Consider the following 23549-nt stretch of genomic DNA (forward strand, 5'->3'; position numbering starts at 1 on the left):
TTTGGTTACAACGATAACTCTTTTCCACCTGATCATTCCATACGATACCTCACGGACTACCGCTTTAGTCTACCTCGCCTTAGTACGGACCGAGCCTAGAGAAGTATAGCCTAACCCCGTGTAACATATATTCTGTTTCCGACAACTCCATGTTTACGCTCGATGTCCGCTCTTTGTTCACTTTGCTACCTCAAAGCAGTAGCTTATTTTCCATTGAGGCCGTCCAGACACCTTCATATATGTAAAACTCGATGAAGAGTAGAATGTTCTGTACAGCACTACAAGCGCCACGCATAATTCGTGCCGCTGATGTTCTGCTCATTCTCGCCGTGATCTCTGAGAGCAAATGAAAAATTGTCGATCATAGTCCCGGTGTTTGTAGGACCAAAGATTTGAGGTAGAATCCCGTCAATGTGGCCACTATAGCCGTCAAGATCCAATTTGGGACTTGGTTCTCGCTCACTTATGAGATCCTCAGACTCAATGTTTGTTGCAGCCGTATCGGTAGAGCTTAAAGCCTTGGTCGTGGACAGTGTGCCGTAATCACAGAGTGCGTATAGTTGATCGATGTCGGTAACTTCGAGCGGGACACTTTGGAGGGAAGGATCGATCAAGTCAGAACAACGTATCGAATCAACAGCGAACTGAGTGAGCTTTGCGATCTGCGGATATCATCTTGTTAGCTAACGATAGAGCTATACCCAGTATTCACATACCATGCGCCCTGACGTCTTCCAAAATCTGGTTTTTCCGCTGATGTGCATTATACTGCTTTGTAAAGCTTCCACGGATTGTATGCGAGTAAGGCAATCTAGCGAGTGCTGGAACAAACAGTGTATTGAGCCTGCTACAGTGGAAGCATAGCTCAAAAACGTTGCTGACACTTTGTATTGCGCGCGGGCCGCGTTCTCCAAAGTGCGTGTGAGTTCCTGAGCGTGTGTGAAGCAGCTGACGATTGTGCGAGACAAAAAACCGGCGGGTATCTTGAATTGAGTCCTCTCGAGTCGACGCCTTATCAGAAACGGATGCTGAAGCAAGCAGTAGCAAAGATGATACAGGACATAAGTCAAGATGGTGGACTCGGTGATCGGGACGTTGGGCTCGGACTGACGAAGAGGTGTGTTCAGAATCGTCGCCTGTATGTCCCCATAGCAGTCAAAGAGTGTCTCGAACTGGGCGAGCTGAGAGCAAATGGTTTGGTACTCGGATGTGTGGTCCCACGGCGCCTTCCGATCGCCAGTAATGTCTCGTTGGAAAGTGTAGTTGGCCACTTGGCTCAAGAGAGAAGCGACGACAACAGTTGGTGCGAGTGTCTCCATATGATCGACTCTGAAGTCGACAAAACGCAGAAACCCTTCCAAACTTACCACTTGCTGCGGTGTGGATGTTCGGAAGTTTTCGTCACTGCAGGGTAGCTGAATACGAATTGACTGGTCCTGGAACAAGGATGGTCTATGTCTGCCACAAGTGGCCAGCTTATCTAAAAGGTAGATCGACCATAACGTGCGACGACGTTCCTCTTGAGCGGAGAAGGGCAATTCAGTGGGCGGTTCAGTCATCATGTGCATAGCCTGTGCAACATTGACAGCTACACCAATTTTGATCCATGCAGTTCTATGTTTACACTCTGAAGCAGTCAGCCTTGCCTTTGTCTGTGAACAAAGAGCAGAAATACCTGTGAAGTCGTACAGCGCGAGTAAAGTCGCCGCTTGAACCACATAGTGGTCTAAAACCTCATCAGAGTCAAAGATCCGCCTGAAAGTCTCTTTCCATGCTGCGGACGCGTGCGCCGCAGCTGTGCGATCTTTGTCGGCAAAGAATGGATCATCTGAAAAGCGTATCGCTATTCCTAGTACAGCTCGTACAAGGTAGTTCGGCAGCCTACCACTGCGTAGCTGTTGCTGAAATGTCTGTTTATGAAAGAAGCAGTATGGCTGACCGTGCCAATGATGAAAAAATAACTCGATAGTTGATGATAGGATGTGAGATGGAGGCATCTGCGGTTCGAGACTATGAGCATTGATCGACGCATCGTTTATATTGGAATTTGGAAGCTGCTGCCTGCCTGTGAAAGTTGAAGTAGCTGCCGCGTCGATACTGCGCAAAGAGTTTAGTATACAACCTGAAAAATGCTTAGCAATGAGGGTACGGTACCTTTCAAGCATGGAACTGAAATCGGATTGGGGGTCGCCGCTCATATCCAATGAAGTCAAACCTTTCTATGAAGCTGTCAATATACGACCTTCAAAGTAGGACGAGAAGGAAATACGTTATTAGGGTTCATGTCTTGAGGATGGTTTGACGTTGGGCGGCTGTCTTGGGTCGTTGTCCATCTGCGGCTGCGGTAGACGCATTTCTGAAGCAACCGAGCGCAGAAGCTGCACGAAGGCTGCTCGCCATCACATTTGACTTTCTTTCGTCTATGTCGCTATATTCAGTCGCCACGATTTGTAATTTGTGATCGTTTGCGAACCCGATATGTTGGACGCGCATGTGGTTACGCAGAGTAATGGGCGAGAGCTTACCGGCAATTCAGGCAAGCCTGGCGAGACCGACGGCTATTTCGGGGTTCCGCGCCTTGATCGTCCATCAAAGAAGGCAGTGGGTCTCCAAAAAGGATGAATGTGTGATCGAACAAGAGGAACGTTAGCAGACGGTGATGGTGAGGCCAAGGCGAGCTCTCTTGCACTAAACATAGCGCCATTTCAACCCCGCACTGGGGTGCCGTGTCGTACCGCTCTTCAGCGACTCGTTCCCTCGTTCCCACATGAAGCCCTCTCTTGATTCTGATCTGCAAGGGAGAACAAGATGACTAAGTAGCGAACAGTAGTACCACAACGTCAGTGAAACAACAAACAAGACGTCAAAAACTAAAGAAAGCAAGAGACAATCGAGCGCGGCAGTATGCCAGGATTTCGGAGAAAATGGGGGTTGTCTGTATTCACGATCATCATTCACACAGTGCGCTGCGATGGCCGTTTACCGCCAAGGGCGCGCAACCAACATATTAGGCCTGGCCAGTGATACCTAAATACTGCCTCCTCTATACCATAATCTTCTATCGTGATACTGTTAGCATGCAGCAAAAACAGAGATCCGCGCTCTCTCCACTTCCTGATATCACCCGTAACCCTTCCGCACCACTGCGTCCTGCACACCATCCTTTTCCACCAATTTCCGCTCCAGAATTCCTCATAATTGGTCTTTTTGCGCTACGTCTTACAGAACGCCTGATTTTGAGCCTTGATTACTACCCAGGTCGCGATGCCGATATCATCTGGCTTGTCAACTTCCTTGCGCCTTACCCCAACGACTATAAACTAGCGAAGATCTCAGGCAGTCGAAGAGATGACTATCTTGCGATGTATCAGAATATAGTTTCACGTATGAAGAAGCAACCAAAGTACCCGGTGCGCTTCATGCAGATGAACCCGGATCCATCGATGCAGCAGGCACGGCGAGGGCGCGAGATGGACCGGCCGAGGGAGATGACTGATGGTAAGCAAAATGGCGTAACGATCACATGGAGAAGCTAAAACTGAACAGCAGAAAGATCGGACATCATTGACTTCTGCGATGCGGCAGCAGAATGGGGATCCATGCTTCCAATTCCAGTGCATGAAGCGGAACAGATGGTCGAATTGGCTGACCGGAGGAAGATCGCAGATGTCGACGAACCTTATCGGCAGCAATCGCGCTATAGTAATCGAGAGGAGTCGCACGGTCAAAGGCAGTCACGTTTCAGCGAAAGGGACGAGTTGCAAGATCAGAGACAATCGCAATTCGCGCCGAATGCCTTACCACGCGGTATGGGAAGGCCAGTCTATGAACCAAGGCAACCAGAACGCGAGGATATCTATCGGCCACATAACGCTGGAACGTGGCCTGGTGACGAGTACCTCATTGCAGAAGAAGGGCAGCTTGCGGAAGACAGGCGACGGAGAAGTCGTGTGTCGTTTGCGAATGAAGATTCATATCTTGACGTAAGAGGCATGCGCCGGTGAGAAGAAGGCATGCTCAAGATTGCTCTGAAAGGTCAAGTTCCAACAGATTCGAATGAGGATGAAAAGACGTCGACGAACGGTCGGTCAATGTATTGAGCATGATGTGACTGTTCTCAATGTAATCTGTATGCATACTACTCGGATTATAGTGTGGCAGAAGCTTGATGTATCCTCACAGTCTTCAGTGACAGAAGCAATGATCGCTTTGTTGTATCCCAATGCCTCCTAAACTGGTTTCCAATCTTCGTGTACGTCTTCTGGTTGCCTAAGCTCTATGCTTGCTCGTAATGTGGATTCGATTCTGCTTTGCTGTGCAGATCTTCCAGTATTGATTCAGCCACGCTCGCGCCTTCGTCGTAATCGCAAAAGTAACGATTAAAACAGGCAGCGCCGTTACCCAGAAGATCCACCCTTTCGTCCTCCCAGGCAAGAACTTGTCATCCATGGAGAAGATTGCTGCAATAGTCGAAAGCGGTATGAACAGCATCGTCAGGTTGGTAATGTGAGCAAGATTGGAAGCATTCTTGTTGGCAGCTTGTGCTTCTTGCATGGTGGTGAACTGCATGTAGGACTGCAAGAACGCATCTGCAATGCCGATAATCTTGCCGCAGTGGTCTTGTACCGAAAGCCACCCGTCTCGCTCCCATTGCAGTTCGTCAGAACTACCGGGGCGGTATAAGCCCAAAGCTTCAAGGTTTTCCTTCAGTTCGATGAGCAAAATGCCCATAACAAACTTTACGTCGACAATGAAACCAAAGACCTCGTGCTGCCAGTTGCCCAATACTCCTTGGTCAAAATTCCGAAGATAGTACCATCGATTGACATGTGACTTTGCTGCAAGGGGATCTGTCTGCAGTCGTAGCAGAGTTAGGATTCGCCTTCGGACATACGAAAGAGACGAGCAAATCGCGAGTTTGCGAGCGGTGTCGGTGCATGTACGTGGACCAATCGTTCCGGATGGCGTGTTTTGCTGGATTGCGACTATGTCGTCAAACATAGAAGTATACTGTGGGCGCTGCTCTCCTTCATCCCAGTCGTCCGGGTTCGACGGTAATATTGTGAAGTCATGGAAGTCGGGATCCAGTGAATGCAATCGGGAGTACGCGTAATCTTCCGAACAGTAGTCAACTTCAAGCATGACATTCTCCGAGAGAGATTTGACCAATTCACCAACTGGTGGATCTACTATAAGAACCGCTACCCAGAGAGGTCAGTGGCGTCGAACAGAGCTGAGGGTTGAATCTTACAATCCCATGAACCATCTTCCCTGGCACCAGATGTCCAGAACGACAAAGCATGGTAGCTCTTAGGCTGGTCGATGATCGGCCCTTTTGGGTCATAGCATTGTATATGACGGTCGATGTTGAAGTCGCATTTAAAAGTATGTCCATGAATCGCGGGATCAGCATCAATGCGAATCGGTTGTGTAGAAGGATACCTTATGACGAAATTGTTTTCGGAGTAGCGACGGAAAGGTTTGCGGTGATTGAATGAAGGAGCTGCGGGATCAGCCCAGTGGGCGCCGAAAACACTTGGAGGAATGCGTAGGTGTGAGCCGAGAACTTGAACGTAATTCACAGGCAGATCTTCAAGTATGAATAGTCTTCGCCAAGGATGCGTCGGTTTCGCATCAGCGGTCTCATCAAGATAGCATTGCAGCTCTCGGGAACTCTTGAACATTCTCGGCGGCATTGACACCTCGTCCAAATACTCGATGACTGCCACTCTGCCCATCTCACGTTGGTACAGGGATTGCGCGTGTAAGTTCTGAACAAAATCCGGAAATAGCCAATATAGCTGCGAGCTCAACAATGCGAGGTAGGCCTCGCAAGCACCATGTTGAAGCAATGTCGCTGGCCTACCGTTCCGAGCAAGGGATGGGATCTGAAAGTCGTGCATGATTTTGAACGAGGAAAACAGTCGCAAGATCGATCATGTTGCCCGTCGTTGATAATGATCATACCGCCCCATGCTTGTACGTCAGCCCCGGGCGGAGATCCAGGTATGTTGAGTGGTTAGAGTAAGCTTATTAGACAATAGGAAAGCGTGGTTGGCTTTACCCGGTGATATTGCTGCGAAAAGTGTGCCAGGGCAGCCCCTAGCACTGGTGATGCATGGATTTCATCCACCCTTGAATGGGAGAGCGCGACCCTCACAGCCACTCCAAGGAGATTGACGAAAGAGCTCATTCCCCATGTTTGCTCACACTTCCAATGGCCATATTAGCCAGCCTGCGATGTTTAGTTTTAAACACCACTCCCCTCCAGAGCTGTGGCAGATGTGAAAAAATGAGAGCATCTTGTATGCAGCGTATAACCGGTCTATATCCGCGACTTCTCCGCGTGTGCAAGATACGATGTAATCGTCGTCCCCCTAACGCCGAGCCATGCAATCGTCAATCGTATCATGCAACCTTTTACTGTGTCGCACACTGAGGGCCCTCTGCCTCCTCATCATCGTCTTCCCACTCGGCGCCTCCAGCACGTGGGTCACCGCTACCAGCGCCGTACTCTTCCATGTCAGCATCCCACTCAACGTCTACTTCCTCCTCTTCTTCATGCTTCTCCTCGCTCTTTTCGTCCTTGGGTAGTGCGTCACGGAGCTTCTGTACTGCGGCGTCGTTCTTCAACCATCCATCCTCTGGGAACTCAACATCAACAACTAGGTAGAGATCACCCCTCGCGTCGCTGCGCTTCATGGGCATACCCTCTCCTTCGATCTTGAGGATCTGTCCTGGTCGCAAGACGTTGCCGTTTGGTTGTTGCACGTTGAGCTTAAGACCACGTCCATCGAGATGAGTGATGACCACGCGGTTGAAGCCTGTTAGTGCCTCCACTAAGCTAACCTTCAACTCGGCCCTCAGATCAGCGCCTGCGCGTTCGAAGACATCATGTGGCGTCTCGGTGAGCGTGAAGATGATATCGCCTGGCTCCTGGTCGGGTAGTTGATCTGCCTCTCCTGCAAGTACAATGCGCTCGCCTTGTCGTGCACCGCGGGGAATGTAGAGTTCGAGCACGTTCTTGGTCTCGACGACCTTCTTGCCCTTGCACTTCTTACAACGTTGCTTCTCTGGGATGACTTGGCCAGAGCCTTGACAGTTACCGCAAGGAACAGTTTCCTGGGTGACGAGGCCAGGACCGACCTGGCGGAGGACTTGCTTAGCACCTTGGAAAGTCAGTATAGTCGTCAAGTGCAAGGTGAGAAATTGACATACCCCGCCCACCACAGGAAGCACAAGAATTTGCCTTTGCGCCCTTCTTTCCACCGCTGCCTTCGCACAGGTTACAGATGATGTTCTTTGTGTTTGAGAACTTTGTCGTCTTGCCCTTGTACAGCTCTTCCAAGCTGACCTCGTACTCCTGCTCTACTGAGCGTCCCTTCCGTGGCACGTTTCGTCCACCGGGCATGCCGCCCATGCCACCCATACCTGGCATTCCGCCGAATCCGCCCATGCCGCCGAACATCTGCGCAAAGATGTCGTCGATGTCGGGGCCCTCGCCGCCCATGCCGCCCTTGGAGGGGTCAAAGGCGGACATGCCGTGGGTATCATACAGATGTCGCTTGTCATCGTCGGAGAGGATTTCGTAGGCTTGTTTCGCGGCCTTGAAGCGCACCTCGGCTTCTGCACGGTCTTCTTCTGCGACCTTGTCGGGGTGATGTGCTAACGCGGCCTATTGTTTGTCAGTATGAGGCGTGGATGCACTGCTGTTGTCTGCGGACCTTGTGGTATGCTTTCTTGATCTCGATCTTGCTCGCGCCCTTCTCGATCTCGAGGACCTCTGTTTTGGTCAGTGCGGTTCGTAGTCTCTAGACTTGTGTATCTACCGTAAAGATCGATTTCCTCATCCACTGGCATGGCGTTAGCAGAGAGTGGTGATGTCGTCGATTGGGAATACCTACTTTTGGGCTACTTTGGGGTGTGAGTCGGAAAGTGAGGAACAAGACACACTCTTAGAAGTATGTACAAGAAATAAGGCGGGCGCAACGAAGTAAAATGCGTCCTGTCCAGTGGGAGTGAAGGCAACAAACTTTCTCCAGATTTGTCGATCACTTGCAATGCGGGCCAAATTCCTGAGGAGCGGCCCCCACTAACGTCGGGCGAATCCCTGCACGTCATTTTCAACCGCGAACTCGAACCCTTTGCGTCGCATCAACACCCAAATGTCGTTTTCACTACTTGTCCGCCCACAATTATCCACCTACACATGCCGGTCATGTCTCGTCCGCCTTTCGCGATCCTCGCACCGCTCAATCACCTCTAAAGGAAATCCTCAGCTCGCTAAAGAAGGAAAGGACAAGGCTAATACTGCCGTACCAACATCTCCCGCACGGACGCGTTTTGCGCCTTCGCCGACAGGCTACCTACATCTTGGATCACTGCGGACGGCGCTGTTCAATTACCTCCTCGCGAAACGAACGGGTGGCCAATTTCTGCTACGGATAGAAGACACAGACCAAAAGCGCACGATACCAGACGCCGAACAACGACTCTTCGACGACTTACGATGGGCGGGACTGCAATGGGATGAAGGGCCAGAGGTCGGGGGTCCGTATGGGCCGTACAAACAGTCAGAGCGGAGTGCGATATACAGAGAATACGCGCACAAACTTCTGGAATCAGGACATGCATACCGCTGCTTCTGTTCTTCCGAGCGCTTGAACGCCTTGGCCGAACACAGACACAAGCTGGGCATCGCAACGGACTACGACCGCACATGCGCCCCACCCGCTATATCCAAAGAAGAGAGTGACGACAGAGCATCCAAGGGGGAATCGCACACCGTACGCCTCAGGGTACCAGATCAATACCCGACATACAAGGACCTCATCTATGGCACCTTCCGACCCCTCAAGAGACGCGGCCATGTCACCGAATCTGCCTACGAAGACCCCATCTTGTTGAAATCTGACGGCCTCCCTACATACCACCTCGCGAACGTGGTAGACGACCACCTCATGAAGATCACTCACGTAATACGAGGAAGCGAATGGATGCCCAGCACCCCGAAGCACATCGCCATGTACCAAGCATTCGGCTGGACACCTCCCGAATTTGCCCACGTCGGCCTCCTCGTCGACGAGAACAGCAACAAGCTCAGCAAGCGAAACTTCGACACCGACATCACTGCATTCAAGGAGATGGAAATCTTCCCTGAGACCCTAACAAACTTCGCTGCGTTGCTAGGATGGAGCCACAAGGAAAAGAGCGATGTCATGGACCTGAAGACATTGATCGAGAAATTCAGTTTGAAGTTCACAAAGGGCAACACCACAGTGACATTCGGTAAAATGCAATTCCTCCAGCGCAAACATGCCCTGCAACGTGCTTCTGTCGGCGGACCCAAACTCGAAGAACTGGTTCGCAACGTCTCCAGACTCCTCACTTCAGAAGACAGTCCCTATCAAGACTGGCAGTCCATCATTGGCACGCCCTTCCCCGAATCCTACATCCGCTCCATCATCCTTGCCGACGCAGAAAACTACACAAACGCAAACGAGTTTCTGTACCGCAACTCCTTCTTTTTCACACCCATCCGTCCGTTCGACAAGCAACCGCCCATGTCAACTACATCCGACATACCCATGCGCGCGCAAATGTTGGCAGACATTGAAGAGGAAGATTGGAATAAGGAAAATCTGATGCAGAAGGTGCACAAGATCATTGACGGTAGAACGGAAGGCAAGAAGGGAAGCAAGGATGTGTATCACTACTTGAGGAAGACGATTACTGGGCAGGAGCAGGGGATGCGGTTGTATGACATTTTCACAATTCTTGGGAGGACTGAGACGCTCAAACGGTTGGGGTTGCTGATCAATAATTAGTGTGATGTATGATAGTATGTGCAAGGCAGACAGATGAATGTAACAATAGCATAGAGAGTATAGATCACGAACATACAGATCAATTTTGTTCGATTCATTTCGTGTGGTATCCCATCCCATGATCTATCCGATGTACGCCCTACACACCCTGAACGCCATACCATGCTATCCACGATACTTCATCGTACACCTAGGAAGTCTCCATCTCGACCTCCTGACTCTTGACCTCCTGTCCGTTCGCAAGGTTGAAGACCTTATCTTTGACGTTTGCAGCCAGCAGGCCCATATCTTCTTCACGCGCAATCTTGCTCCCAGCCGCACCCAGCTTGGTCAACTGGTTCTTACTCTCGCTGTTCGTCGCGTAACCTGCTCCGCCTTTGAAGCGCTTGCTGCTGTTGTTCTCTTGCTGCATTTTACGGGCGAGGTCTGAAATCTGTTTGGTGCCGTAATCGCGGTTGGAGATGAGAGGAGAGGATGACAGCGTTTGTACCCAGTACTTGTTCCACAGCGCTTCTAGTAGCTTAGCATCGAGTGAAGACTTGTAGTGCGAGACTTCGAGGGGGTAGTAGTGGTTGGCGTGTGCGCCAAAGTCCTCAATCTTGCCGAGCGGAATGGTTTCGAAGCCGTCGCTCTCAGCGCCACTTGTGTTTTTGGAGCCGCCACCTGCCTTGGCCTGATTCTCGACGTACTCTGTTGAATAGGTACGGAAGGCACCGATCTCGACTTTGCCCGCAGAGACAGTTCGGTCGGGATCGATGACGATGGCGCAGAAGGGGTCTTGGAACTGTTGTTGAGTCTTCTGTGTGTTGACGTCGATGCCCGAGAGCCAGCAGCCGTAGCCAGGATGTGAGTGGTACCAGCCGACGGCGTTCTCCATCTGTCCCTGTTCTCGTGCGCGCTGTAGAAACTCTACCATGTACTCGTTTGCCTCGTCTTGTGCATTGACTCGTGTCTCTGTACCCTCGACTGGTAACCGGAATGCGTCGGTCACGACGAATGTGTGTGCTTCAATCTTGCCTAGCATCAGGCCCATGACTTCGATTGAGCCGCCGGATCGCGCGTGCATGACCATCTTGAGGAGGGCGATGGCCGAAATGCGGACAGACGTGAAGTAGTTGGGGTCGGTTCGCCATGGATGCGCGTTGTTGATGGCTTTCTGCTCCGAGGAGGAATAATTGTAGAGGGCGTCCTTCTGGGGATCTACAAGCTTGACGGAGTTCTCCAGCTCTGGGATGTTTATTAGCATGCAACGGCAAGCGGGGTATCATGGTATTGTGATGGATGGGACATGGGTTAAACGAGGGATCAGACTTACCCCACGTCTTCAAAGCGGTCCCCATGATTGAAGACGGTGTCGAGATTGTTTGGGTGAGTTTGATGCTGTTTGGTGGGGAGGCAAGGCGGGAGCTGTATGCTTATTGCGGGGAGCTCTAGCGCCAAGACATACAAGGCATCAGCGAGCAAGCCGGCAGTCCTAGGAAAGTGAAGTCGAGTGTAATTCAAGACACTGCAAATACAGCCATGTTATGATTTACTGTCAACAGCCTAAAACACAGCGAGATCAAAAAGTTTGTCTTGTCTCTACTTCTTCCTCCGTGACTGGTCTTCCCACCCTGACCTTTCATTCATCTTCCGTGCCTCTTCCTCCATCTTCTTGACCCACCTCTTAGTCAACTCTTCATTCTCTTTGCGCAATTTCTCCTTCTCCTGCTCCGCCATGTTCAGCTGTAGGTTCAGCGCAACCATTTCGTCGTGTACCTCCTCCACAAGCCTCCCCTTGCCCTTGAGCTCCTCCGTTCTATCCTTGCTTCGCCTCTCCAGTTGTGTCCGGACCTTTTCGAGCTGTTCTATGCGCTGCTTTTGTTGCGTGTCTGAGGCCTTGAGGGTGCTCAGCTCGGCAGTAAGGGCGCTCAGTTGACTTTCTAGATCACCCCGCGTGCGCTGAGTGACGGCTAATTCGGAGCGAAGTTGCGCGATAGCAGATGGCGAGGAGACATCGGTCGTTGCTGGTCCTTTGCCCTTTGATGCGCTGGCCGCGGGGGCTGACTCTTCCGCGGAGGGTGTCTGGTTCGCAAACTGTGCCGTGTTATCGGCGAGCTTGGTATCTAGACATCTGAGCATGATTCCGTGACATCGCGCACTCCACTCTGCAACTTACAGGCGTTCACGTACTCCTCATGCGCCTTCTCCCTTGCGTCACGCGCATCGAGTGCAGACAAATATTCCGCCAGGGGATCACTCATGGCGGCAGGTAGGGTCGCGAGAGATCAAGGGAGATACGAGCCGTCTCTATCGCTATCATGGTGGTGTGCTACGTGGGAGTAGGCTGAAGGTGGGCACCATGGACGATTGCGGGTGCGGAGGTCGTCACTGCTCCGATTCGACTCTACCCCTGCTAGCGCCGACAGGAAAGTTCCATCTCCAGCTATCCCACGTCACTACTCAAACTTCTTCACTTCCGTTCACTCGTTTCCCACAACTTACACACAATCGTCCAGCATGCCGCCTACGCACCATATCTCCGGTACCTCTCGTGCCCTCTACCGTGTCTTCATCGCTCCGAATCTGCGCAACACGACATCAATCCCACTCCTCTACGCCCCAGCTTTTGCGCCAACTTCGTCTCCGAACTCTCTCTCCTCGTCCACGCCCAGTCTCACGAGCCGAACAACAACCCGCGGGATAAAATACACAAAAGATACCCGCCGCCATGCCATCTCAGACTACTACGTCATCGACAAAGCCATCGAAGCTGACTTTATAAACCTCGTCGACGAAGAGGGTGCCATTCACAAGAACGTCCCTCTGCAGGAGGCGCTGTCAAGCATAAACAAAGTCACCCATCACGTTGTACAAATGGTACCTGGGAAGTACGATCAAGATGGCTTCCTAGATCCAGAGAGCTTGCCGACATGCCGCGTTATTTCCAAAATTAACCTACGCGCCCAACACCAAAAGAAACTGGACACAATGCGACGGCAAGCCAAGGGACTGAGTGCGGGGTCAGGACTTTCTTCAAAAACGTTGGAGTTGAATTGGGCAATTGCGCCGGGGGATCTGAAGCATAGACTGGCTGCCATGAAGAAGTTCCTGAAGGAAGGGCGCAAAGTGGAGGTTATGCTTGGGCCGAAGAAGGCTGGTAGGAAAGCGACGCTGGAAGAGGCGGATGCGGTAATGAAGGCCATTGACGAAGCGGTGGAAGAGTGCAAGGGTTCGCGAGAGACTAAGCGCGAGGGACAGGTTGGAGGTATCCTGAAGGTTACATACGAGGGTAAGAAGATTGAGAAGGAGAACAAGTCGAAAGATGCAGAGGCGTGAGGATGGTCCAACGTGATCTGGATGAACGAACCTTCAGAAAAAGTACCGCAGGTGCACGAGCAAAATGCCGAGCCGCGGACAGCTCAACTCAATACGAAAGAAGCGAAGATGGGGAAGGAAGAAGGAACGTGAATAGTTCCCTTGCATGTAGCATACTGTACAACATACAATATCACACGTGGTGTAACGATTCATGAACATCTATAGATACATTGTATAATATCACATATCAAAAACTTCATAACTTCTTCACTTCCTTGGCCGGCTCAGCCTTTGTCTCAACTCCAGTCGCAACATCCACCTCCTGCACGTCCTCACCCTCGATCGTCTCGCGTTCGGCCATGTCAGCCGCTATTTCCGCACTCTTGGCCTGGAGCTTCTCCTCACAAAGCCTAACCTCTTCCCTCGTCTTCTGCTGGCCAGCGAAGTGGCCCTTGAGAGTGGCAACGACATTCTTCTGCTTGGCGAATTCGAGCCTAGACTCCAAAAGTAGTAGTTCTGCATTGTCGACATTGGTCCTTTCGCCGCTAGCCAATTCCAACTGTTCTTCAGCTCTCGCTTCATACCCAGTCAAACGCAAAGCTTCAGAGCGGTGCTCGTGAATTTGCGCTGCGAGTAACGCCGCCTCATACTCTACTTCTGCCTTCCGTACTTGAAGCTCCCCCAACTCGGCCATAATCTCTTCAGATTCCAGTCTGTTGGTGTTCAAAGCTCTGCCAGCAAGGTCATGTTTCGTGTTGATCTGGTAATTTATAGTCTGGATGCGAGGCCACTCGTCACTCTCTGGGGAGATGAGATAGTCGTTGAAAGAACGGCCGGTCTTCTCGGCGAATTGCAGTTCCTTGGCTTCGGAAAGGAGGTTGTAGGCGGATATCGTGAGTTCGGAACGTTTGGGTCCTTGAGGCAGAGATTCAGCGTAGGCGTAGCGCGTACCTGCCACATTTTCGTAGACTCCAGCGCGCATGACATCTTTCTCTTTAGGGTCGGAGAGGGAGAGTTCGCGGAATTCTTCCCAGCCGATGGTCGATTCGAGCTCGGTGGGTGGCGATGATCGGACAAGGCTCTTGTGCCAGGGCGTGATGGCCTTGTGTGTGATATCCTCCTCATGAGCAAGGAGGATGTTGTGCAATGCGTCACGCTCGATGATGACGCGCGACAGTTCGAGGAGGTTTTTGACGTCGACTTCCTCCCATGTGAGCGTTTGTTCACCACGATCCATCTCTACCAACGCCTGCTCCAATAACGGTCGCTCTTCCAACGTGACCATCAAACTCCTGCCCCTACCGTGTAGCTTTTCGTGGTACTTGAGGATATCACTCAGTAACTTTGTTGACGGGCTTTCAATCTCCATCGCGTTGTCCACAATGATCAGTTCGCCCTTCCTGAACCGGTACGAGAGTGCTGTCCGCCATGCGAGGTCGTAAACCTTCTTAGGCAGTTCAGTCGCGAAGTCGCGGGGCTTGGGGCCATGAGCGACACCTCCACCTTTCAGCATGGGCGACTTCTTGTCTCCCAGACGAGCGCGACCGGTTCCCTTCTGCGGCCGAATCTTTCTTGCTGAACCTCGTACTTCATATCTTGTCTTTGTCGAAGCAGTACCCAACCGGGTACTATCTCCTTCGTAGATGACAGCGCGGTGTAGTATGTCTCGTCGGGTGGGCAGGTATAGGTGATTTGCAGGGTATTGTTCGAATCGGAGCGGTTCCAGAGAAGGGAATTGGTGGATAGTCGCGAGGACTGTCTGCTGCTCAAAAGGCTTAACAGGTACATATCCGGAGTCATGGGCTTTGGCATTTATCGACGATAGCGTGGCCTTGGAGGGGGCAGATGTGGTTATTGAGCGGCTGGTGGGCGTGCATAGAGATTTCTTAACGACGTTAGCATGTCGCATAGAATGACGGCGAAACAACATACGGCGCAGCGCGTACACAGCGCATTCGGCCGTATCGACAGACTTCTCAATTGATGTGTGACGCCACGCATGGGCGCGGATATCCTCGTGGAAGCCATGCCGGTCGGGGTGGTTCAACTGTTGAAGTCGTCGGAGTTGGAGGCGGAGGTCTACGAAAAGCGCTAACGTGAGGATCACCACATTTTCCAGCGGGCACCATCGTTCTTGAACACCGTCCAAGCCATCAACACCATGGCCTCCACGCCAACACTGCGCCAATTCAGCGCATGTCTACGATGCGTGCGACAATTGCCAGCCGCCAATGGCACCCGTCGCCTCCTCTCCACCTCGGTCGTAGCTCGTGAAGAGGTGCAGACACAACCCACGAATGCGACACCACCACCACCGCCCTCGAACCCACCGGAAGGCGTTGCCCAGAAGGCTGGCTCTCAAGAAACCCCAGAATACATGCAGAAATGGGGTACTCTAGACCCTCAGATGGTTGAGAACAAGAAGCAGGAACGCCGACTGTTACGGAGAGAACATGTCCAACCCGTTGGATCCCGTCGTCGCCGTGCTGTTCTTCGTCGATCGACCATGCAGAAGGCCGATGAGGTTCCTTTCGAACAATTGCCGTACCAATGTTTCCAGGAGGCGAGAAAGGTCTTGTTGGAGGACAGGCAGGAAAAGATCAAGGAAATCGAGACCCAGCAATTGCGGATAAAGAACCTGATGGCCCAAGATCCAAGCACCAGTGGAGGCCCAGCAGCCAAGGAGAATAGACTGCGGAGCATGAAGCAGCATCTTCAAGACCTAATTATCCTGGCCGACATCAACGACCCGGTTGTGAAGCGGAAGTTTGAGGACGGACTGGGTAGGTCGTGTCAATTTAAATGCTACCAACTTGACTGACTTGTGAAGGTAACATGAACAAGCCCATCTACCGCCATCTTGCCGAAAAGAAGTGGCGCCAGTTCAAGCGCCGTGTGCTGGAACAACGTATCACACAACTTGCTATCGTTCCCGACCTTCTCCCCTCTCTGGATTTGGTAGCAGACATTGACCTCGGTTTCGGACGAAAGCCGGTGGCGCCCGGAGACTTCGTGGATTCTGCCATCAGTGAGAAGATGCCTCGTCTCAACGTTCAGACCTTCACCCCTGGTGAGAAGCTGGTTACTGTGGTAGTAGTAGACGCAGATGTGCCAGTCACAGAAAAGGACGGCTTCACTTACCGATGCCACCTCATCGCCTCCAACATATCAATCTCGCCAAGCAACACTTCGATACCTCTTCAGCGCATCGCTCAAGAAGATCAGAAAACTGAAGATCTCAGTGCCAAGAAGATTGCGCTACCCTGGGTTGCTCCCTGGGCTCACAAGGGTGCGCCATACCATCGCTTAGGCATTTTTGTCTTTGAGCAAAACGAAGGCAAGGCGCTCGATGTCACCAAGTTCAACAAGACTCAGCGTATGGGGTTCAATCTCCGCAGCTTTGCTGATTCGAACAAGTTGAGCGCAATCACAGCTACGCTGTTCAGGACAAAGTGGGACGATAGCATGGCTGGTGTCATGGAGCGCGCAGGTCTGAAGGACCAGATCGCTGTAGAGTTCAAGAGGAAGAGGGTCGAGCCGCTGCCTTACAAGAGGCGAACGGAGCGCATGCGCTGAGGGCACAAGAGACGCATATAGTGGATGTATTAGTCATGTAAGCCATATGTACAATACAAGATGAACACAGCTGCAGCTTCGATCTGTCGTGCTTGGACTCTGCGAGCGTGGACTCTGCGAGCGTCGCACGGCCGAGTGTAGCAGAGGTAATATACCACAGCAACGAAAGCGACTGCATTCAGCTCGAGACGAACGGCATGGACTCTCACTGTGGTTCCTCCAATATCATCCAGGATCGAAGACAGTGACAGAGAGATTGCTCGGAGTGACATTCGTTCTTTCCATTCGCAGTCGCGGGGGTTGTCTCCTTCCTGCTCTCGTCATCTCACCTCTCAAGGTCGTCACTTCTATTTTCCGTCAATCTGCCTCATCTTCCTCTCCTTACCTTTCTTTCCTATGTCATAGCAACCACTGTGTACAATTTTTTTCGTCGACGTTTGACTTCCTTTGAGCATCACCATCGTCATGACGCAGAACACGGTCTCGCGCCCGCCCTTCCTTCCGTCTGAGCAACAGATGGCACTTGCTCTTGCCATTGTTCGGACCAAACCAGCCGGGATGCAAGTACGAGGTACAGTCAAACCTTCGAAGAAAATCCACAGTTTCTGATATTGTTAGACTACGTTCTACAGCTACGTGCACAGACTAAGCCCGGTCTCAGCCCCAGAGAGCGAGAAAATCCTACATGCTATGTTGACGAAGTCGCCTACTGGAAGAATCGATGTCAAAAGGCCGAAGATGAATGTGAGAAACTTCGAAGTGTCAACATTAAGCTCGAAAGATCGAACCACTTACTGTCGAGCCTGTCCGGTCCCGTCTTGGATGTTGATGCAGCTGCCTACACCACCAAGCGTAAAGCACCATCAGCGTCACCCACGAGATCCAAGCCGTCGAGACAAGCACAAAAGCAATCACCAACGGCCGCTGCTCAAGAAACCATCGATAATGACCTGGATTTCTTGGAAGTGCTCGGCAGGGATGGTTCCAAACTCATGGAGGCTTTATACACTACGCACTCATTGTGCCGGTCCGACGAGCCTGACACTGAGGTTCTCTGCTTCAATCTTGTACAAATCGCTTCAGGCATTGGCAAGGTCATACTCATTGTCGCTCAGAACCACGAGCTGCTCTCTCGTCAAGGGCGGAGAAGCGCTGAAGCCATGTCGTTCGATAAGGACAAATCTGACTTCGCTGTTGCCCTATCTGTCTGTGCTAGAGCTTTCATGTCGCTACTCGTTGGTACAAATAAGCTCGTGGAGTGCAAAGCCGATGTGCGACTTGATAGTCTGGTCGTCTGTGAGGTAGCCGGAATGTTCAAGGCCGCGTTGCAATCGATCGAGATATCAGCTCGACGTACAGCGGAGACTTCCTTGTCGCCACCCTCTTCAATAAATAAGACGAAGACGAAAGCGCCGCCTCCGGTCGTGAGAGAGTCCGCTCCGGCTAGAGCAGTTGCTCACTTGTTAATCAGCTTTCTCGGATTCCTCGAGAAAACTGATCCTGTGCATCAAAAGATCTTCGATGGCTTCGTCTTCGTCCTATTCGAACGCGTGGGAAAGAGGTTGTATTATCTTACGTTCGGACAGCATCGCAGTACTTCTATCGAAGGTAACATCTTGCCACCGCCCGAGCCGAGAGATGCTGCTGAGTCGACAAGACTGGATAGTGACGCCCTAGCAACCCGTCTTGAAGTGAAGGCCCTCGTATTGATTCTTGAACGAGCGATGGGTTTAGCTCCAAACCACATGAACCCCCAGAACGCTCGCCCTAGCTCGGCATCTAATCGACCCGCCCGTACAATGAGCACCAAAACTCCTGTGACGAGCACCAGGGCGCGCTTGAGCCCTCTGGCAAGAGACCGCTTGCAACGAACACTTGTTGCGTGCATGTATGGGAACAACACCAACGACGAGTTCCTGGATGTCCTCACAAAGCCCGTTCCAGCTATGCGACTTGGTTCCATGCAAAACGTGGCCAAAGTCGACGACAAAGATGTGCAGACATGGTACAAGGAGGAGGTTTGGCGACTCGTAGGGTGGGATATCCTGGCAAGGGAGGGCGCGTGGTGAAACAAAGGAATAGATTACGACGAATTCGAAAAGGATTAAACTAGGTTAAGATATAGGGAAGTCCGCCAAGTCTAGTTGCTGGCTTCCTGCGCCAACTGGAACTGACTGACAAACCTCCGCTCTACCGCCGACCTTTTCGCACTTTGTAATTCATCCGTATCTGTCTTCGTTTCATCCTTTGTTCCCCATCCCCCTCCACCAGGTGTGTCGATCACAAAGCAATCGCCCTTCTGTACAGCAAAATCCTTACGTCCACCTAACCTACACCACCTCCCACCGACTTTCTTGACGATGTAGTTCACTCCACTACTTCCGTCCTCCCCACCCAACATGCCATAAGGTCTAGTAACCCGCCTTTCACTGACGATACTCGCGTTCATATCACGGTAAAACTCGTACACCCTCCGGATACCGTTCCCACCACTCCAACGCCCTTTGCCACCTGACCCATCCCGTATACTAAACTCGCGAAGAAGCACAGGATACCTCTTCTCCAGTAGTTCTGGGTCCGTGATACGGGTGTTCGTCATATGAATATGTACTCCGGAAGTTCCGTGCCAGCCAGGTCCCGCGCCACTACCTCCGCATATCGTTTCTCCGAAGCCGAAACCGGAGTTTGGAATAGGGTTGCCAGTGTCATCATTGTCACCGTTTATGCCAAAGGAGAAGACGTTGCAGTCACCTTGGCTTGCGGCACATGCTTCGAAGGCGCGGATCACGACGTCTGTTACGCGTTGAGATGTGATAGGATTTCCAGCGCATACTGAGGCATATGGTGAGGGATTGAGGATACTTCCTTCTGGGATTGTGAACGTGAGAGGGCGGAGGCAGCCTTCGTTGAGCGGAATGTCTTGATTAATGAGGCAACGGAGCACGTAAAGTGTTGCAGATCTGGCAATTGCTTGTGGAGCGTTGAAACTGTGGTAGCCTTCTTCGCCTGTTCCAGTGAAGTCGAAGTGGGCAGACCCGTCGTCTGGGTTAATGGTTATGGCGAGTTTTATGGGGGTGCCGTCATCCATGTAGTCGAGTGCGGTCAGGATCTTACCGCCAGTTTCATGATAAGTACGCTTCATGAATTCCCGCACACACGACTCGGCGTTCGAGGTGATGGCATGCATGTTGAGATGTACAATGGCGAGACCTCTTTCAGCGATGAGATCGGCTACCAGTGCGGCACCCTTGGCGTTGGCTGATACCTGTGCTTTGAGGTCGTTGATATTATCGGCTAGCTTACGTGTTCCTGAGCATCCTGCGTATTGTGCTGGATCATGGAGTAGCACTTTTGTAACTAGCTCTTCGTCGAAGACTCCATCGCGAACAAGATACTCTGAGACTATCATAGCGCCTTCTTCGTGTAGCTCAACGCTGCCAGCTGGCATTGAGCCTGGAAGTATTCCACCAATTTCTTGATGATGACCTCTTGAAGCGGTGTAGAATATGATAGTCTCTCCCGCATGGTCGAAGACAGGTGTTACGCAAGTGATATCAGGAAGGTGTGTGCCGCCGGAGATTGGATGGTTAGCGACGATAACGTCACCTGGTCGAAGTTGGCCCAAGTACTTCTTGTGCTGGTACATGACCGCCTGCTCCATTGAGCCAAGATGCACTGGCACATGTGGGGCATTAGCTACAAGGCGGCCCTCAGTACTGAAAAGTGCACAGCTGAAGTCAAGGCGTTCCTTGATGTTGACCGAAACGCTTGTCTTTTGAAGTGCGAGGCCCATCTGTTCAGCGATACTCATGAAACGGTGAGCCATGACAGAGAGTTCCACAGGATCAACAGTTCGTGGTGCAACTACCTCAGTGCTGGTCAATGAAGTTGTACGTTCGAGCTCAATCATTACGTGGCGCTCTAGAATAGTTGCCTTTGAGCGCGGGGCGACGACGATGGTTTGTGTGTTGTCCAGAATGATAGCAGGTCCATCTACAACATCACCCTTGGCCAGCTTTGTCAAGTGGTACAAAGGGGAGGTAGTCCAGCGATTTTCGAAGAAGACAGGAACGTGATCCGAAATCTTCTTAGTAGACACTGGGGACGGGGAACATCCAGTGAGTTGTTCTTCCAAGACGAACTCAGGCTCGACTGATGGGCTCCGAGCTGTGGCTCGCACTCGTACATTCTCAACGAGGATGTCTCGTCCAGGCATAACGAAAGAAAATTGACGTTTGTGCTCTGCTACGAAAGCTTCGTCCCACGATCCCTGATCAGGGCGCGAGACCATGAAGGTGGTGTCAGAACCTTCGTAGCGAAGGTTCAGGAAGTGCTCGAAGCCGATTGTTTGGCCAGAGAATCCGTCGTTGGCCAACTGCTCAGCTGCGTTCTTCTCGAGTGACGACAGCCTTTCGTCAAGTTCATCAAGAGAGGATTGGAGTAGTGCTGAGCATGGTTCTTGAACATCACGAACGACATCTGCCAACGCCATACCGTACGCCGATAAGACGGATGAATAGCGATGAACCAAGATGCGGTCGATTCCTAGGTTAGCTGCAATAGCACAGGCAGCCTGTCCACCCGCACCGCCAAAGACTGCAAGATCATGATCGGATGTCCGGTGGCCCTTGGCTTCAGTGAGCGAACGAATGGGCCGGCACATCGTCTCGTTCGCAACTTCCAAGAAGCCGAGAGCAAGTTCTTCAACGGTCTTCGTTTTCCCAGTGGTCTGAGACAGATCGCGGTTGACGGTAACAAGTAGCTCTTCAAAGGCTCTCTTGGCGCCTTCATAGTCTAGCGGCTCGTTCTCGTGCTTGCCAAAGATCTTCGGGAAATACTCGACTTGTAGACGTCCCAGCACAAGATTCGCATCTGTAACTGTCAAGGGTCCACCTTTACGATATGCCGCTGGTCCGGGATGTGCGCTCGCTGATTCGGGGCCTGCCAGAAAGAGGCCGTTACGATAGGAAAGAATACTTCCGCCGCCTGAGAATGTTAATGGCAACTCGCGGTCGAGTATCAGGGATATCACATACCAGCAGCTACAGTATCAATTTCAAGTTGTGGTGATTGGATTGTCACACCCGCTGTGATCGACTCGAACGTGTGCTCCAAAGTCCCCGCATACCGGGAAACATCAGTGCTAGTTCCGCCCACTGTGTCAGTGTTAACATGTATTTCGCGTTTGAAGAATCCCATAGACTTACTGTCAAAACCTATTACCGGCTTTTTCCGTTTGGTGTCGAAGCACGTCTTGCTAAAGCCAACAACACCCCCAGCCGGACCGGATAGGATGGCTTTGAGACCGCTGAAATGTTGCCATCCCACTAGACCGCCGTCACTCTGCATAAACTCGCAACGAGCACCACGAGAGTCTTCGAGACCGCCTATGAATCCTTCACGAAAGCCATCGATGTAACTACGCGTCAAAGGCGTGAGGTATGCATCTGCTGTTGCCGAATAGCCTCTCGATATCGCTCTAATCATAGGAAAGATTTGTGACGATACAGATATCTGTGTGAAGCCAATCTCTTTGGCAATGTCGGCAACTTGAAGCTCGTGGTTTGGGAAAGTGTAGCTATTGATAAGCGTTATAGCTAAAGACCGCACGCCTTTGTCGAACAAACTTTGTAGACCCTCACGGGCGTGGTTGCGATCTATGATGATGTTAGCGCGAACATTGCGTCTGGATGTAGGACTAACCAAGTGGTCGCAACACGCGAATAGCTTCCCCACCAACACCCTTCTCCAGATCATGAGAGTCGCGCTTTGGGTCTCTAAGCGTTGATTTGTCTTCGGTCGAATCGTGAAGTGTAACGCGCTCGTCGATCTCCAGCACATCATCGAAGAGAGTCTCTGGCCTCCTAATGTTAAGATCAAACAATTTTGGTCTTGTTTGATCACCTATGCGGAGCAAATCTCTGAAACCCTTGGTAACGACCAGCGCGCACTTCGTGGAATTTCGTTCCAACAAGGCATTCGTAGCCACTGTCGTTCCCATCTTTATCGACTCAATGTCACTCGTGTCGATCTTCTCGCCGCGTGGTATCGATACGCCTGTAGCCTGTTCGAGTATTCTGCGGATGCCCTCGGTAGGCGCGTCAGAATAGTTCGTCGGATCATTGCTCAGAAGTTTGACTAGTATATCTGGTTCCCCCGGAACAATGCCCAGGCAGTCGGTGAAAGTACCACCACGATCAATGGCAATGCGAATGCCTGCACCTTGTAGCGGCTGCTCAACGAATGGCATCTTTGGTGGGAGATTCGTGGAGAAAAGCGGCCAGGAAACAGCTAATGGTGAGTTTGAGTAATGAGCAACCTCTGCTTCCTTCGATGGATTCGAGGACTCGAGTGAGTTGCGACGGTGTCAGTGTCGAGAGAACAGGGCTTGAAGATACCAAGCAGCGGCCGCTTGATTAGCCGCCACTTGTTGCGTGCCATTGGCGGCAGCTATGCCAAAGCCGCAGGCCATATCGCTCCGAACCCATCGCATGGCGGGCTCGCGATGCCTATCGCGTCACGTTGAGGGTGGAGTAGATTGGGATGCCGACACAGGACGCGGATGACGCGCCATTGCCGATCCCTTCCAAAGTGACACGCTAGGCATGACTAGCGCGGCATGAATGAACCCCTCACACTGACACCCGACACTCCTTTCTATCGGACCTCAGAGTCCGATAGAACGACAGGGATCCAATATACGTTCTCCACGCCATGCTAACCATTTGCGTGCTCACGGGCATGGCCTCGCGACGCGCGTGCCGAAGGCGCAGAGTGAATTGGATACCATTCATAGCCGCTCTGATATAGTTTGGCTGTGAGGATCATGGTCATCGTTGCATCCGA

At 51.7% G+C, this 23549-nt stretch overlaps 12 protein-coding genes across 12 annotated transcripts; 5 read left to right on the forward strand and 7 right to left on the reverse strand.

Annotated features, from left to right (window-relative positions):
* Positions 1-278: 278 nt before the first annotated feature.
* On the reverse strand, positions 279-2590 carry J4E82_008627 (uncharacterized protein; the record flags this gene model as incomplete). Its single annotated transcript, XM_051734858.1, has 6 exons — positions 279-662; positions 717-1627; positions 1676-2097; positions 2155-2219; positions 2270-2420; positions 2526-2590. 6 exons carry the CDS (start codon positions 2588-2590, stop codon positions 279-281), a joined length of 1998 nt encoding a protein of 665 aa, XP_051585326.1.
* A 796-nt stretch (positions 2591-3386) lies between these two features.
* On the forward strand, positions 3387-4004 carry J4E82_008628 (uncharacterized protein; the record flags this gene model as incomplete). Its single annotated transcript, XM_051734859.1, has 2 exons — positions 3387-3498; positions 3547-4004. The coding sequence occupies 2 exons, from the start codon at positions 3387-3389 to the stop codon at positions 4002-4004; spliced, it is 570 nt and encodes a 189-aa protein (XP_051585327.1).
* Positions 4005-4269: 265 nt separating this feature from the next.
* On the reverse strand, positions 4270-5903 carry J4E82_008629 (uncharacterized protein; the record flags this gene model as incomplete). Its single annotated transcript, XM_051734860.1, has 2 exons — positions 4270-5201; positions 5252-5903. The coding sequence occupies 2 exons, from the start codon at positions 5901-5903 to the stop codon at positions 4270-4272; spliced, it is 1584 nt and encodes a 527-aa protein (XP_051585328.1).
* A 517-nt stretch (positions 5904-6420) lies between these two features.
* On the reverse strand, positions 6421-7860 carry J4E82_008630 (uncharacterized protein; the record flags this gene model as incomplete). The annotated part of the gene is made up of 4 exons (XM_051734861.1): positions 6421-7169; positions 7219-7675; positions 7725-7783; positions 7830-7860. The coding sequence occupies 4 exons, from the start codon at positions 7858-7860 to the stop codon at positions 6421-6423; spliced, it is 1296 nt and encodes a 431-aa protein (XP_051585329.1).
* A 305-nt stretch (positions 7861-8165) lies between these two features.
* J4E82_008631 (uncharacterized protein) lies at positions 8166-9827 on the forward strand (the record flags this gene model as incomplete). Its single annotated transcript, XM_051734862.1, has 1 exon — positions 8166-9827. One exon carries the CDS (start codon positions 8166-8168, stop codon positions 9825-9827), a length of 1662 nt encoding a protein of 553 aa, XP_051585330.1.
* A 190-nt stretch (positions 9828-10017) lies between these two features.
* J4E82_008632 (uncharacterized protein) lies at positions 10018-11167 on the reverse strand (the record flags this gene model as incomplete). The annotated part of the gene is made up of 2 exons (XM_051734863.1): positions 10018-11054; positions 11143-11167. The coding sequence occupies 2 exons, from the start codon at positions 11165-11167 to the stop codon at positions 10018-10020; spliced, it is 1062 nt and encodes a 353-aa protein (XP_051585331.1).
* Positions 11168-11408: 241 nt separating this feature from the next.
* J4E82_008633 (uncharacterized protein) lies at positions 11409-12070 on the reverse strand (the record flags this gene model as incomplete). The annotated part of the gene is made up of 2 exons (XM_051734864.1): positions 11409-11932; positions 11986-12070. The coding sequence occupies 2 exons, from the start codon at positions 12068-12070 to the stop codon at positions 11409-11411; spliced, it is 609 nt and encodes a 202-aa protein (XP_051585332.1).
* Positions 12071-12326: 256 nt separating this feature from the next.
* J4E82_008634 (uncharacterized protein) lies at positions 12327-13145 on the forward strand (the record flags this gene model as incomplete). The annotated part of the gene is made up of 1 exon (XM_051734865.1): positions 12327-13145. The coding sequence occupies one exon, from the start codon at positions 12327-12329 to the stop codon at positions 13143-13145; it is 819 nt and encodes a 272-aa protein (XP_051585333.1).
* A 238-nt stretch (positions 13146-13383) lies between these two features.
* J4E82_008635 (uncharacterized protein) lies at positions 13384-15155 on the reverse strand (the record flags this gene model as incomplete). Its single annotated transcript, XM_051734866.1, has 2 exons — positions 13384-15012; positions 15060-15155. 2 exons carry the CDS (start codon positions 15153-15155, stop codon positions 13384-13386), a joined length of 1725 nt encoding a protein of 574 aa, XP_051585334.1.
* Positions 15156-15288: 133 nt separating this feature from the next.
* Positions 15289-16703, forward strand: J4E82_008636 (uncharacterized protein; the record flags this gene model as incomplete). Its single annotated transcript, XM_051734867.1, has 2 exons — positions 15289-15910; positions 15958-16703. The coding sequence occupies 2 exons, from the start codon at positions 15289-15291 to the stop codon at positions 16701-16703; spliced, it is 1368 nt and encodes a 455-aa protein (XP_051585335.1).
* A 465-nt stretch (positions 16704-17168) lies between these two features.
* On the forward strand, positions 17169-18772 carry J4E82_008637 (uncharacterized protein; the record flags this gene model as incomplete). Its single annotated transcript, XM_051734868.1, has 2 exons — positions 17169-17267; positions 17336-18772. 2 exons carry the CDS (start codon positions 17169-17171, stop codon positions 18770-18772), a joined length of 1536 nt encoding a protein of 511 aa, XP_051585336.1.
* Positions 18773-18843: 71 nt separating this feature from the next.
* J4E82_008638 (uncharacterized protein) lies at positions 18844-23144 on the reverse strand (the record flags this gene model as incomplete). Its single annotated transcript, XM_051734869.1, has 5 exons — positions 18844-21689; positions 21740-21859; positions 21911-22360; positions 22407-22994; positions 23051-23144. 5 exons carry the CDS (start codon positions 23142-23144, stop codon positions 18844-18846), a joined length of 4098 nt encoding a protein of 1365 aa, XP_051585337.1.
* Between the last annotated feature and the right edge of the window lie 405 nt (positions 23145-23549).

This window comes from Alternaria postmessia (assembly GCF_024291825.1).
Source record: "Alternaria postmessia strain BMP 2775 chromosome Unknown scaffold_72, whole genome shotgun sequence".
Lineage (NCBI taxonomy): Eukaryota > Fungi > Ascomycota > Dothideomycetes > Pleosporales > Pleosporaceae > Alternaria > Alternaria postmessia.